This window comes from Tachysurus vachellii, chromosome 20, assembly GCF_030014155.1.
Source record: "Tachysurus vachellii isolate PV-2020 chromosome 20, HZAU_Pvac_v1, whole genome shotgun sequence".
Lineage (NCBI taxonomy): Eukaryota > Metazoa > Chordata > Actinopteri > Siluriformes > Bagridae > Tachysurus > Tachysurus vachellii.
In genome coordinates, this window is record NC_083479.1 from 13,738,478 (window position 1) to 13,753,851 (window position 15,374).

At 37.7% G+C, this 15,374-nt stretch overlaps 1 protein-coding gene across 1 annotated transcript in view; it reads right to left on the reverse strand.

Moving 5' to 3' along the window:
• LOC132863482 (roundabout homolog 2-like) overlaps positions 1-14,442 on the reverse strand; it is a 130,450-nt gene extending 116,008 nt beyond the window's left edge. The window contains exons 1-2 of the mRNA XM_060896313.1: positions 14,021-14,442; positions 7,655-7,981 (exon numbers count right to left, since the gene is read on the reverse strand). Coding sequence (XP_060752296.1) covers positions 7,655-7,981; positions 14,021-14,075 — 382 coding nt within the window. The 5' untranslated portion in view covers positions 14,076-14,442. The remainder of the gene's footprint in view (positions 1-7,654; positions 7,982-14,020) is intronic.
• Positions 14,443-15,374: the final 932 nt, after the last annotated feature.

Sequence of the window (15,374 nt, forward strand, 5' to 3'; positions counted from 1 at the left end):
TTAAAGCTAAAGCTAGTTTATGTAGATTACGTAGTTAGATTATGTAAATATTTCAATGATTCTATTTTTCACTCGAAAGTTGTTGGCAATATTTGTCAATAAAATTGTCGTGTTAAAAAAAAATAGAAATGAACGCAAAAGAAAACTTCTAGATGAAACTGTATTGAAAATCAAAACCAAAATCAAATCCCCTAAATCTCTTTTCTTAGAAACATATATTTGAGAACAACTTTTCCAATTTTTATAAAAACTTATCTAATGTATCTAATTTAAATTTACATTATTTACATATGTAAATATGCAGTGGTATGTTCCTCTATACATTAGATCGAGATAAGAATATGTTAGGAGTAGCTGTAGAAGTAGTAATGTTACGTGTAAGAAGTAATGTTACGTGTAGTAATGTCACCAGTAGCGGCTTTCACAGCCGAAGGGTTTTCAGAGCAGTCCGTGTCTTCTTCACGAGTGAATAGATTTTGCTGTAGTGTGATCTGAGTCCTTAGGGAGACAGGACTCAGAGATCACGCTGTCAGGATCATGCCCGGACCTTTTACTTTGTACCATGTTTTTTTGTTTACTTTTTGTGTTCACGTGTCTTCCCCACCCCTGTCTGATTCCTTCCCGCATCAGCACACCTGTCCTCATGCGTCTAATTGTCTACCTTTTAATTCCAGCGTCATTATTTTTGTCTTTGGGGTTTGGTTAGCCTTGAGTTTCTTTTAGTCGTCGTCGTCGTCGTCGTCATGTTTTCCGTTTTGTGTTTTTTGTTATGTTTTATGTAATAAATCGAGCTTTAGCTATCCTCGCGTTTGAGTTTGTGATTTCATCACTGAAGACACCCTGGTTTTCTGACATGCCCAAACCAGACACAAAAGCGATGAGAAGCAATGGAGTAAGGAAAGTATCCCATCATAATCAAGGACTACCCTATAAAATCATAACACAGACTTAACCTTCAATATGCAAGTAAACCATTGACTAAACAATCTCCAATCCTTGTCTGTTAGATTTATTTTCTAAACAATGCATAAGTTTCATAGGAATAAAAATCGAATCATTAGATAGATACAGTATATAAGAGACGATAAACTCCTCCTTTCCTAACCAGACAATGATACCGTCTGTTACCTTATGAAATGAAGCAAAACCAACCAATTATAAAGAAGACAGTGAGTTTTCATTTTCAATCTCCAATCAAGCGTACACCAGCCAACCCCTTTCAAATCTATTGTTCACCAACCCTGCAACTAAACGCTCAATCAAAAACCAGTAAAAAAAAACTTAAACAGACCATAGTAACCATATCCTAAACATTTTAGAAAACGTTTTAAAGAATATCTTGTTTATAAACCTCTGTAACTCCAAATTTAGTATAATCAAATCTGAATTTCGTAAATAATGATTAATTTTGCTATTTTTTTGTATTTTTAAATGAATTTTAAAAGTATTTTTTCCTGTTATACTAAAAATGCTAAATCATCATAGAGAAATTAATCATACCTCATTCTTAAGTGTTAGCTATACATTATAAAACTATTCGTATTTTGTAAAGTCTATTCAGATTATTCGAATAAAATTGCAAGTGTTAGTCTCTGCTATGCAACACAACTGTTTACATTAGTTAGTTAAAGAGGGAATAAATTATCACATGGAAGTGTGATTCCAACCCAAAGTTCAAAACTTTCCACTAACAGAACTAACAGAACTTTTGTATTGTTGCTCTTCGGGCTCTTTCGTTCCAACAAAAGGCCACGATGTTCTCCATGTGTGGATATTATTTAACTATTCCACATGAAGTAATTATGTATAGATATGCAAATATGTGACGCCTTGTTGGAGGGCTGGTCCTCTGGGGTATTGGGTTTGTCAGCTACAAGTGATGATAGCTGGTCACTCTTGACTTCACTTGACACATTGTTACTGATCTGCTAATTGCCAAATGGTCAGATAATCAGTGGTGTATCAGAAGCAGAGCTGGGGATAATTGGCTGAATCTGTGGCGCTGATTCTCAAATCTTTCCTGACCTATTACAATTCCAGACTCATGTGGCATTTCATTAGGACGGTTGGGGTGAAAAAAAGCTACAGCGGCTTTTGTTTTGAGCTCCAGTGCAGGGTTTATATATTTATTTATTTTTAAGCTACATTCATTTTACAAAGTTTTCATCACCTTTCTCAAACCTTGCACAACAAACAGCAAGGTAAATCCCATTAATCACAACCGAATAGGTCATTAAAGAATAATAAGCTCTGAGTCCTGAGCTTATAACCAGAGGCAAATGAGAAACTGCAATAACACATATAATGCAATAACACCCTTTGAAACCTGGACTCTTAACCTTACTCTAAACTCCATGAGGGGTGCCAATAATTCTGGAGGTGAATGTAGATTGCATTGTGTATCCAGCGTATTAGATGCATGAATTGTATTATTTATAGAAAAAATTGTCATTATATGATGCTTGGCTCTTGGTATTTGAGTTTTTTTTTTGCTTGGATCCAGACAGTTGAAGAAATATAGCGGAATTGGAATTGCAAATTAATTAGCAGTCAAATCATTTTCGACAAGGACGCATCGAAGTCGTTTATCCCAATACTAATACTGAAATGCGTGTATAGTATTAATCAATTGTCGTGTGCTCTTGTGTTATTTAAAATATTATAAAGTTTAAACAGGATTGTTAAGAGAGAGATTGAAATGGCTGTGCTGTAGAGCTATAGCAGCGAGCGTGGTCATTAAAAATTAGTGCAATGTGCTGTAAATTGCACATTGACCCATAAGCAATGTGAATACCCTGACAGGCGAGGGACAACGTCTCAGTGCTCAGTGCTCGCAGAACTGAACTGCTCTCCTGTGCAACAGTTTCTCTGCATAACTGCTCCATGCTCAGGAATATTTTTTAAAAAAACAGACAAAGATGCTGTTTTTCCTCCTTATGATATTTCATTTTGGAGTCTTCGTCTCTTTGTTCGTTAATTGTGAAGTACCTCCTGATTGGCTTTATTTTTTTATCAAGGTGCTAACGTCACATAGGTTTACGTTACGTAGTATCATGTGGTATCAAATTTTTGGATCTGAGCAATTTTAAGAAGTATATTTGCAAGTATAAATCATGGTATAAGAGTTGGGTTTGTTATTCTCTGCTTATCTGGCCTTTTAAAGAAGAGATCAAGGAAGCTGGAAAACAAATTTAAAAAAATGTTAAAACTGAACTTTCTATATCTCTATATAAATATATATATAAAATCAGAATCCGGTTGTAAAGAAGTTTTTTCTTCAACCATACATTCTAAACATAAACAGTGTACCAGGCCAAATAACCTGAAACCTGTACAGCAACTTCATAACAGATTCAGTACATGAGCTGTTTATTGAGCCTAAGCTCAAAGTGCATAAAATACTGACACCCTGCAGAAAGCAGCAGGAAGCTGATGGGAAATTCAGTTTCAGTGGCCTTAGGCACTTCTCTCTCTCTCTCTCTCTCTCTCTCTCTCTCTCTCTCTCTCTCTCTCTCTCTCAGTCTCGCACTCACTCACTCACTCGCCCACACACTGCACAGAAAGGTCACTCTCTGGTCCATTTCTCTTAGCCAACATACAACATTCAGAGTCGTTCTGTACTGCTACTCACAGACACACACGCACACACACACACACACACACACACACACACACACACACACACACACACACACACACACTATGGAAACACATTGGATAGAAGAGACAGTTATATAAATAATGGCTATATTAAGCTGTGCACTCTAATCAATAGACATGCAAACATTTAGATTTCCATGAGTAAATCCCATTAATCTTGTGTTAAGCATTAAGTATCATAAATGTTCTAAAGCTATGTACCGTATACTCTAGGCAAGATGAAATTTGAAATTTTAGCACTCAGATGTATTATAAACAGAAACATTAATATGGAAAAATGCAACATTTTGGTTCACTGAACCCTTTAAAAAAATTTTTTTTGGAATAAATGTATTTTAGATAAAGGTTACAGTGTGCATTTTAACATGCTAACATTATGCATGTTACTGCATTTGCATCTGGTTATACCGTCACTGCTCATTATTTTATAATGGCCTATATATTGCTGAAATAGATCAGATTTGCCACATGCTTTTTGTTATTATTTCATTTTGAAAGTGGAAAATGATTCCTAACTGACCTACGAATATGAACCTAAATGAATCATCTATACTTTACTCTACATGGATTTCTTCTGATGTAGAAATTTCCAGGTAAATGAAGCATTCGAAAGAGATAAATGACATAAGCCTATATAAGTATTTATAAATTTTTATGTTGACTTGGTGGGGGTACGGTGGCTTAGTGGTTAGCACATTCGCCTCACACCTCCAGGGTCGGGGTTCGATTCCCGCCTCCACCTTGTGTGTGTGGAGTTTGCATGTTCTCCCCGTGCCTCGGGGGTTTCCTCCGGGTACTCCAGTTTCCTCCCCCGGTCCAAAGACATGCATGGTAGGTTGATTGGCATTTCTGGAAAATTGTCCGTAGTGTGTGATTGCGTGAGTGAATGAATGAGTGTGTGCCCCGCGATGGGTTGGCACTCCGTCCAGGGTGTATCCTGCCTTGATGCCCGATGACGCCTGAGATAGTGACCCGAGACCCGAGGTAGTTCGGATAAGCGGTAGAAGATGAATGAATGAATGTTGACTTTGTCACTTTCCAGGTGACTTACTGTACATTTGAACACTGTAGCTCTCTCTTTGTCAAATGTCTCAGGTGTCTCAGTGATTTCACCTTAACATCAAAAAGGAAATCATCTTCAGTTATTCACTTGATGCCTTTTGGGGGAAATTTTAATTTTGCTTTCTTTCAGTCGTCATAAAGTGCTATCAGTGATCAATTTGTGTGTAGTCAAAATTTCTATCCAATTAAACACTCTGGAACTTGGTATGATGAAGCCCAGAGCAAAGAGGATTTCCTGCCACCCTTAAGTTAATTATTTACAAATAATACCAAGTCCCGGAGTGTTTATTTCTATTATAAGATGCCAATTTTGTCAATGCTGACAATTTTATTATATTATTGTATGACACATTTCATCCATTTAGAGTTAGATTTAATGCTGTACTTGTCAGCAGTCACTCCCTCATCCACCATCAACCTCTTTTTCTCTCTTTTCTTTACACGGCAAACACAGAAGATGTGATCCGTCAGATTTAAGAGAAGATATTACTCTCATCAAATCATGATTTTATTGCTTACACTAAATTGAATTTAAACAAGTTTCTAATTACTAGATTGAGTTCTGAAGATTGAGAATGAACAAAGTAAGTGGTGTTATTGTAATATAATTACGTTATAAAAACCTTGCGAGGATGTTGGTACTGACAAAAAGAAATATCTGTAGTATTAAATAAACCTGATTAAATCATGCTGTGTACGAAAACACGGCAGATAAAACCTCTTCACCAAGCCTGTGACCCGGATTTGATCTTAAGCTCTGGTCAGAACGTGCTGGCTTCCATTTAATTCACGGTATACAAAACACAAATCATGTGATCAGTTGTGTTAATGTAACTCAATTCATTCGCATGGAACTAATGTTCACGTTCATTTCAATGAAGTCATTTCATTGAGCTCTTTTTTTTGTTCAGCACAGAAAAGACAGCAAGTGAGGAAAGACCCAGAAACAGTTCCCCTTGTTCCCTGCTTCAGGTTCGGTCTTTATCTCTAATTGTTATAAAGCAGAGATACTTCCAAAAAGGATAAATAAATGTATCTTTATAAAAAAAAGCTTCACTATGTTAAGAATGGTATGCTTTTTAAATCTGTTCATGTGGAACATCAACCAGACAAGCCTCTGAGAATGAGCTGTTACTATAGCAACGATAATGTACGAAAGAGTTCATTAATATAAACATGTGATTTGTCTTGGAGCTGAAACCACTGTCAGAGCTGCTGTTATAGAAAACGCAGAATTTGTCAGTGCTATGGTATAATTAAGCTGTAAGACTCAGAGTTACGCGTTACTACAGTATTCTGTTTAAAGCGTTGTTGCTCGGGTTCAAAGTGAAGTATCAGGCTTCTCTTCTAAAACCATTTCAACTCCAACCTGCAAATGATATCAAATGATTATCAAACATATTAAGTCGATCCTTATTACGGATGTGCCAATCTCATTTATTTTATTCCTCCATGAATTGTGATTACACTATTAAGTCCTCCATATAATTCCAGGTCCTTCTCCTTTGATAGTCAGAACTGTTCTTATAGACTCTCTACTGGATCTGCTGACATCAGAATCTACTCCAGCCCACAGTCAGATGCTCTGAAAAATTAAACGCCTCATTTAACAGCCACCTCTTTTCTTCTTTCAAGCAAAATAAGAGAATGCGGAAGGGTAAAATAAATAAGAGAATAATAGAGAGACCTCATCAATGTTTCATGGCTTTTCCATCGAGTAGGTTCCTAGGATACAGGGAGTAATGACACTCTATAGATCAAGCCGGTGTCAGGCCGTTAGGACCAACGGCTCTCACACTGCCTAAAGCCATTACACGCATGCGCGCACACACACACAAACTAGCACACACACACACAAACACAAAAGAAATTGTGTTCAAGAAAATCTATTCCGCTGATCTTAATTTGGCTTTCAGTAATAAGCTCCCTCCATGAAATTAAAAATGTATTACCCAGCTGTTATAGAAGTAATTGGAAAAATGTTAAAGCTGCTGGAAATTCAAAAGCAAACTACATTCGTGTTTGGGAAAAGTGGCAAAGTGCCAACTTACATTCTGATATGCGTTCATTGTGCACTTGCTTTTTATCCAAAGCGAGTTGTAGAGGGAGGTCTAATCCAATCCAAGTGTGCAGTCGAGCACTTGAGGGTTTTACTCAAGAGGCTGTCTAGAACTCACAAACTTCTGCCTCCTGGCACAGAATCCCAACCTAAATACTCATTCTGCACTGCCACTGGCTGTGGTTTATAATATGATATGTAAAAAAAAAATCAACATTATCAATAGTCTGTGACTAATACAAAACCTACGGATGGATCCACACCATTTTTTCCCAATTTTTTTCTTTTCTTATGAGCGATACTCATATAAAAATAAGTAATATACTTGCCTTCTTCAATCGGGAACATTTTATGTTTTTAATTTTATTCTGTTATGCAGTGCACATCCCTGTTTATGCACACAAGCTACTAAGTTTGATTTTCTTAGCATTAGCTGGTAGACTGTAAATGAAGTGCATCAGCTAACTACATTACTATAGTTATCTTAGAGAAGAGAGAGTGTTTCTGTACACATGGAAGTATGCTTCATTTTTTTCAGTGTCAGAAAACCTGGTTGTTGAAGGACATATTTTCAAGATTGACCTACTGTGCTGTGCTGTGCTGTCATTTTCCCTCACCTAGCATTCTCTAGACATTTTTTCTCTCCCAGCTATTATTTGATGCAGCGTTAGTTGCTGCTGTGTGCTGAGTGTGTTGAGAGGTTTGTACACCTTTTATGTTTCATGTCACTTTAGATCACACAGCATATTTTATAAGTACAATTACAAGTAGCACTGTTTCATACTAGTCCTGCTATCAACCAAAACCCATTATTGATCAAAGTGCCTTTAAATAACTAAAAACTGAGATCAGTCAAACAGAGAAGTTACTCACAGGCCACTTCCAGTGAAGCGTTGTGGCTGACCGCTTCCCCCAGGTAGTTCCTGGCCACACACACGTAACTGCCATCGTCGGGTTTGCTGCGGCGGCCGTGCACGATGCGCAGGAAGAAGAGTGAGCCACTAGGTAGGAGCATACGGTGCGAGCGTGGGTTGTCCCTGTCTGTCTCCACACGCTCACCGTCTTTATACCACTCGACAGTGGGTGCCGGACGGCCCTCGGCCTTACAGTTCAGCGTGGCCGGCTCACCCTTCGACACGATCAGGTCTGACGGATGCTCCACAATCCGTGGGGGATAGTCCTCCTGACGGAGACGAGATCCTGAGAATAACAAAACAAGACTGTTGGGATTATTTTGAAGAGAAAAAGCATATTTGTCCCCATCATCTGCTCCACAAGATGTCATTTTGTTAAAGATCTGACTGAAGACTGCATTTCTTTCTCCACTCTTCCTGCATGCTCAGTATAGTAGCATGCTCAGGGTAGTTGAATTTCTCTCTGGACTGTTACTGATGCTATACAATCTGTGAAAGATCATATTTGACATCCCGCTTTCCCTTTATTTTTCCTCCCTGTCCCCTGAGGGGTGCCATATCAATGTTGTCACATTATGCGTTTGTAGTGTAAAATCCAATAAAATGTTGTTCAGAAAAAAAAACTCACTAAAATTCATATTGAATTGATCTTGAAAACTCGCTTATAAAAATCATTTTATATGACTGAGATTCTGCTCATTTAGATCACGTTGGTACGAAAGTAGCAAGGAAAAATAAACTGAATTAAAGTGATGTCTTTGTAAATATGAAACTAAAAGGTGATTGTCCTAGAAATCAGGACCTTCAGGCATGTTGAGAGAATAGCTGTGTTCCTGAATATTGTTTGTATTGTATTAATTGAGAAGGTACAATATATTGTATATTGGTCATTTATCACACAGGAAATCATATAAAATATATCATTTAAAAGAGCATTGCTCCTACATTCACAGACTAGAAGTCTTTATTAAAATAAGATGAAAGGAACACATTAAATGGGTTTATACTGAAATATCTATGATGCACTTAGCAATAAAGGTGCTATTTTATTAATTAGTGCTGTACATGTGTTACTCCTGTGTGAAGTCTGGGGCATACTTACAAATGCCGTTTAGGAGGTAAACAATCTTTTCAAAGCAATTAACATTAAAACAGATGAAGAGGTGAGAGACCCGAACAGGCTAAAGGACTAAAGCACTGCTGCAGCACTCTCTTAAGGTAGAGATAAAACAAGGGTTTAAATCCCACTGGTGCAACTATCAGCTGGTATTCATTGTGGATCATGTAGGAAAGCATTAACCGATATGTGAAAGTAGGCCAACATGGCAAAGGTTTCAAATGGTTGCTTTAAACCAAAAAAAGTTAACTGGGAATTTGAATTACAAAATACATTTTGGGTACCACTGAATATTTCATATTAGTTATAAATATAGATATGCAAGTCATTCAGGGTGAAATGCACTGAAATACTCATTGGACTGTTCTTGTAATCTGTCTATCTATCTATCTATCTATCTATCTATCTATCTATCTATCTATCTATCTATCTATGATCATGCTTAGAAATGGTGTGCTTTCATACTAAATATGATATGCTCTCTAGAATCAGGCTAGGTGTCTATCACAAGCCGAAAAAAAAAGAAAAAAAAGACCGGATTGTCTAAGTTAGAGAGACTGACTGGTGAGTGCAAGGTGCATGTTATATTTATGATATTCCCACAAGAGTGAAGGAGTTCAATCAGCTATTTTATTAAGAGGCTCACTCAAATGCTCAGTTCTCTCTCTGGCCGGAAACACTGGGAGTCTGTGTATGCATAAAATCACACTCATACACACACACACACACACACACACACACACACACACACACACACACACACAGTGTGTAGGTTTGTGGTTCCTGAAAAACGTATTTACATATAAATGAATGTGTGCTTGTTGGATTAGTCCATGTGTTTTTCATTAATATCGTCTCTATTTCTCTGCTTTGGCATGTTCACTATCAGACCTGAACAATATTTATATTAAATATTGCTATATGTAAAAAGGATAGTATTTTAGATTGGAAGACATCAGTTGACTGAAATAGGAGATGCCGGGTCAAAGCTCTCAGCACCGATATGCTAATGAGCGCACTAATGAGAACAGATTTCGTGCAACATAACAGCTAAAACCACCGTCTCACTCCTGACATGCTGTGGCAGTAGACTGCATTAAAGATTTAACACCAGAGCCTCAATATATGAAATTCCATCACAAGTTCAATTTCAAAACCTCATTCTCTAGACTGTCTGCTTAACTGACTGTCTGCAGGCCTGTCTGACCAAAGCAATTCCCAACATAAAGAGCGAGTTAGATGAATCGGATCGCTCAGTCGCAGAGCTTCTTGCATAAACATGATCAACTGCTCGCTCGGACTGCTGTTGGTTCATTAATCCCTTCAATGCTCCTGTACATATGAGTGGCCAGATTTCATAAGCTTCCATCCACGAAAACAGAAAACCGCCAACGCTACTGACAAGCTGGTGGCCTTTTCGTTCATTTATAAGCATACCCTAGATTTAGATCATTCCCTTAGGATAAGGGAAAGAAAAAGTGAGAAATGAAGGCATGCGCACCATGTGTGTGGGTCTGTTATGGTGGCAGATGCAAGATTGACAGCCAAGGATTGAAGATTTAGAGCATATGCAGTAACTCACACTCAGTGTATCTGCCATTGTGTGTATGCTAGATGTATGAGTACGTCTATTCGAATCGTGTGAAATCCGCAAGCAAATGGCGAGGCAGATGGGGTTCAGCGCCTTGTCATATTTGACAGGCTTCCTATACATGCCATGTTTGTGCTATAAGTATAGATTTCTTCCTCGGAAGTCCAAACACAAGCAGAGCTCAGTCTGTGTCCTGGCACTGATGGTCTTTCGAAAATTCAGGAACAGCAGGAGTTGGTTATAACAAGTTCACTAGCTGAGTGTTTTAGGGCACTGTTGTGCCATGTTCCTGATGTCAATTCAATAAATCCACTGTGAGGCTAGAATGCAATTTGGACACTGGGACTGCAGCTTACAACACAGAAAGATGAAAGCCATACCGATTATTTACTCAGTGTTACTGTACCGTCGACCATTAGGCCATGGAGAATGGGATTTGGTGGACTGAGGGAGCAGTTTCAACTGCCTCATTCCCTCTACAGCTTACATCTCATTTCCCATTAGGGACAAGATTGATAATAGTGAAGGCTCAGGAATTAAAAAAAAAAATCCATGCAGTCAGACACTGTGCTCTCCTTACAGCTGGGGATCTATAGTGCTAACTGCTGTCTCAGATTCAAAAACAAATCAGCCACGATCCTGTACTTACAGCCTGTGTGGAGATCATGATATGGTATGAGATAATGTAGAAAGCATGATGGGCGGTAATCAAATAAATGGGCAAACAGGATTATATTAAGGAGTCAATCAGGAAAGCACCTTAGGCATCTTTTAATGAGTTTCTAAACAGGTTAGTGGAATCAAAAAGATAGCAAAGGCTATCTCATTCCCAAGGATTATGTCTGAACCCGAAACTCCGTAGAAGTGGTGAGTCGCACTGCCATCTATTACCATTTAGCTGGTTATCATAACATTAAACCAATTTTAAAAGCACAGAGCAAGCACAGTGTATCTCACCAAGACTACTTAAATATGGTGTTACAAAGACAAGGAAGTGACACAGTCCTGAACATTGTAAACAGAGAGGCACAAAGTCCTGGCATAAATATTAACTGATAATAGTGACTTAAGTGTATCAGATGAAGCCTCACAAATGTTTGTATTTAGTGGTGAAATATTCACCAATATTTAGTCTGTATAATTAAAGGCAACACAAAACTGAAATTAATGCATTTTTATTTTTTAGTGAAACAAGCTCACCATATACACTGGGGTACAAAGAAGGGGAGACTACACATGGTTACAGTATTAATATTATAATTTCGGCACATTTTCAGCATGCACAGTGATGTAGCCAAAAGTCAAAAGAGTTCTTGATGTGAACAAAAGTCATTACTAGTTCAAAAAAGAACACACAAAAGTATTCTTTTACCAAATCTACATTTAATGTGTATCTTTCAGATGAACAATTGGATATACTGTAGTGTATCTTTATGAAGATTTTTTAGTGTATATTCAACCATAATTTTCCTTATAATTCTACCAATTTTAAGTAAAAGATACAGACTAAAAATACAAAAGGTGTTCCTTTGAGGTTACCGACACAGCAAGGAAAGTAAGAGTATACAAATGCACCATTATGCACCGTAACTGTGTTTTACCAATTAATCCACTGACAAATGATACGCTGTTAACACAAATTAATCCAACTGACAAAGCGGTTCTTGCCCTAAATTTAGTTCACAGCTTGTCTTAAAGCCTGTCAGACATTATATTTTTGGATAACTTGGCAGCAGAAGCACCCAGGCATTATTAAGAGGAAGTCAGTATTGGTTTAGTATCGTGTATGGCCCAGTACTCAGTGCTATCACTGATAATTACTAGTTTCGACATAATGGCATTCGATAAATTGAACATTAGCGAGCAAACGTGGTAATAAATAGAATAAGGTAATAAATAATATGTATTAAAAATCATAAAGTCATAAATTAAATTAATTCATTCATTAATTCATTTATTCATTCATTTTTAGTAACTGTTTTGGATCGTTGTGGATGTATAGCATCTCCTGGGTACACAGGGAGTGAGCAGAAAATACATGAATGGGATGCCATGTACACACATTCCCATCTAGGGGCAATCTAGAAAAGCCAATCCACCCTCTGGCATGTTTTTGGATAGAAGCTGGACTTAAAGGACTCACACATGGACACTGGGGAAAAAATGTAAAAATCCACACAGACAGTAATCCACACAGTAATCCAAGACCACGATTGAACTGGGAAGTCTGATGTAATTCTACATTGTTTTAATAAACCAAAAGCTATGAATAACCCTTTCCTAATCTAATTATTTATTTATACTTTCAATGACACTACACTACAATGTTATCCCATTTTAATGCCTGTGAGCATTAGGAAGCATACACTACAATTAGCAAATAAAAGTATTAACTGCACTTTTTCATGTCACTGGTGTGGTACAATCAAGAATCAGGCTTTTGTACTTTTATTAAGTATTTTTATACCTTTATAAATAATTTATGGTCTTTAATTAGACCTTGAGGACCACTGATGTGCCCATTAAAGCTCTTTAAAGGTACATCCCATGCACCAACCCAAGAAGAAAATACATTAGAAATTCAATTCCGTTCTATTTTATTCGTTTTGAACATTGTCTCAAAGCAGATTCACAGAAATTCAGGATATACATGTGTCCCTAATGAGCTAGCCATAGATGATGGCGGGGTGAGGAAAAACTCCCTGAGGCGATACGAGGAAGAAATCTTGTGAAGAACCAGACTCAAAAGGGAACCTCATCCCTGGATAGTGCGATAAATAAATCCTTTCTATAACTGTGTACTATATGGTCAAAAAAACTAAACAAAACAAAAAAAAAACAATTATGTTACCGAGAAATTCATTCTAGATGTAACATGAAGTATATTTTGTTAAAGTTATCAGCTGTTCACTATACTTCAGAAGATGTTCCCTTGATAGCACCCCAGTGACTGGGGAATAGTACAGTTCTCTGAGACTGTACCATGTTATACCGTGATGCTGGTTGTACAGTGTAACACTGTCCTTGTCTGCAAGTCTAGCCTGTAGTCCATCCAGGGCATAATACTCACACAGTAACCTTTAGAAGAAAGCGATAAAATCGATATTAGTAGCTAAATTCGAGCTGTGATATCTATATAAAGAATGAGAAGATACAGTTTCCATACTTATGCTCGATATTTTAGACCTCACTGTTCTCACTTGTCCTATGTATAGATTTAATGGGGAAAAAGACAGACAGTGAAAGCTAATTAATATGAAATTTATCAGCATGAGCCACTCAAAAACTTGTAAATAAAAAACTTGACAGGCTTTGCTGTAGAGTTTAATGTCAGATAAAATAGGATGTTATGGCTACGGTTAAGAAATGAAATGTTAATAAAGTGTCAGAAATATTAGCTTAGAATTTGGATGTAATGAAATAAAATACAGTGCTAGTGTCTGAATGTAGCTTCCACAGACGTGAGTGTGAAACAGCATGTAAACCTTGATGGAGACCTGCCTCAGTCCCTATAAAACCGACTGCGCAGTGCATTGAGATTGTAGCTCTGTCTTGTACAACTTGGAAGAAACTACAGATTGTATTTAATAAATAAATAAGTAAATCCAAAGACTCACCATTGATTTGAGTGTTCAGAAATCCGCACAAAATAATGAATCGCAGAAGCTTCATGGTGACAGAGTATTGCTCATCTCGACCAGGCGATTAATCACAACTTGGTGCAGAAATAAATCTCAGAAGTGACTGTTTGACTGTTTCTTTAGTCCACACACTGAATTCGAGCAAGAATTTGTCATTTAGCTGAAAGTTTCTTCACTCCATCTTGACTTATCCACACATTTTCAGCAGTCCTTGTCATCCACTCGCCTCCTCTGAGGCTGACAGCATCGTTTCATTGAACGATGCACACATCCACCCGAAGCCAGATTTCTGCTGAATACCAACGCAAATTCAGAGTGAACGCTGTCCGACACTCAGACTCCTGAAATCGGGCAATTCACTGCGTCGAATTTGCGTCAAAAGGAACGCACCTTGCCACCGAGCGCGCGCTTATGTGTGTGTGTGTGTGTGTGTCTGCGCGCGCGTGTCTGTGTGAGAGAGTGTGTGTGCGGCGTGTATGCGCGCGCGTGTCTGTGTGAGAGTGTGTGTGCGGCGTGTGTGCGCGCGCGTGTCTGTGTGAGCTGCACATCTGCAGGATGCAATAAGGGAACATCAGGTTTGTCCTCCTTCAGCAGAAAACACCCTCACATTAAATTTACCATCCGGAAAATACAGCTTTGACAAACACACAACCACAGAGTCATGCTGTCCTTCCTGATTAAGAGAGGTTTAAAGTCAAAAGTCGGAATCATTCCGATAAAGAAAAGAGGAAGTTTATTACAAGGTGAGCGCATGCTGAATAACAGAGAAGTCCAGGGGGTCCCGCGTGCCAAATCTCTACCACGAATACATTTTGAAATGGTTTTATATGTTTACAACCTTAACCGTGCACAGAAAATTGCTGAAAATTAGAAAATCGTATTAATGTCATATGGTGTGTTTTCTGCGCGGTGTATTTGGAGTGCGAAGTGTTTTGGCGGCACCTGTCGACACATGGTGCCTTTTCCTCCCAACAACTAATACTGTATGAACAGTCTTCTGGGCAAGTTAAAGAAAAGGAGAATAAAAGCAAAATAAAAGAAAGAAAAAGACAAAATGCAAACTTATATATATAATCACAACGGTTGGTCACCTTTCCAGACCTCCCTTAGTTAAAGTAGAAAAGCAGTTAACTAGAGTAATTAGCTATTAATTACAATAATAATCCTTTCATATACACATTTTATTATTGAAATAAACCATTTTTTACCTTTTTGAAATATTTAAAGAAAAGAAAGCTAAGGTTCAATATCTTGAATGTTTAATATTCAGGATTCTGCATTATTTCTAGGCATTATTTCTTTGTGGGATATTGAACATGTAACTGGTTTG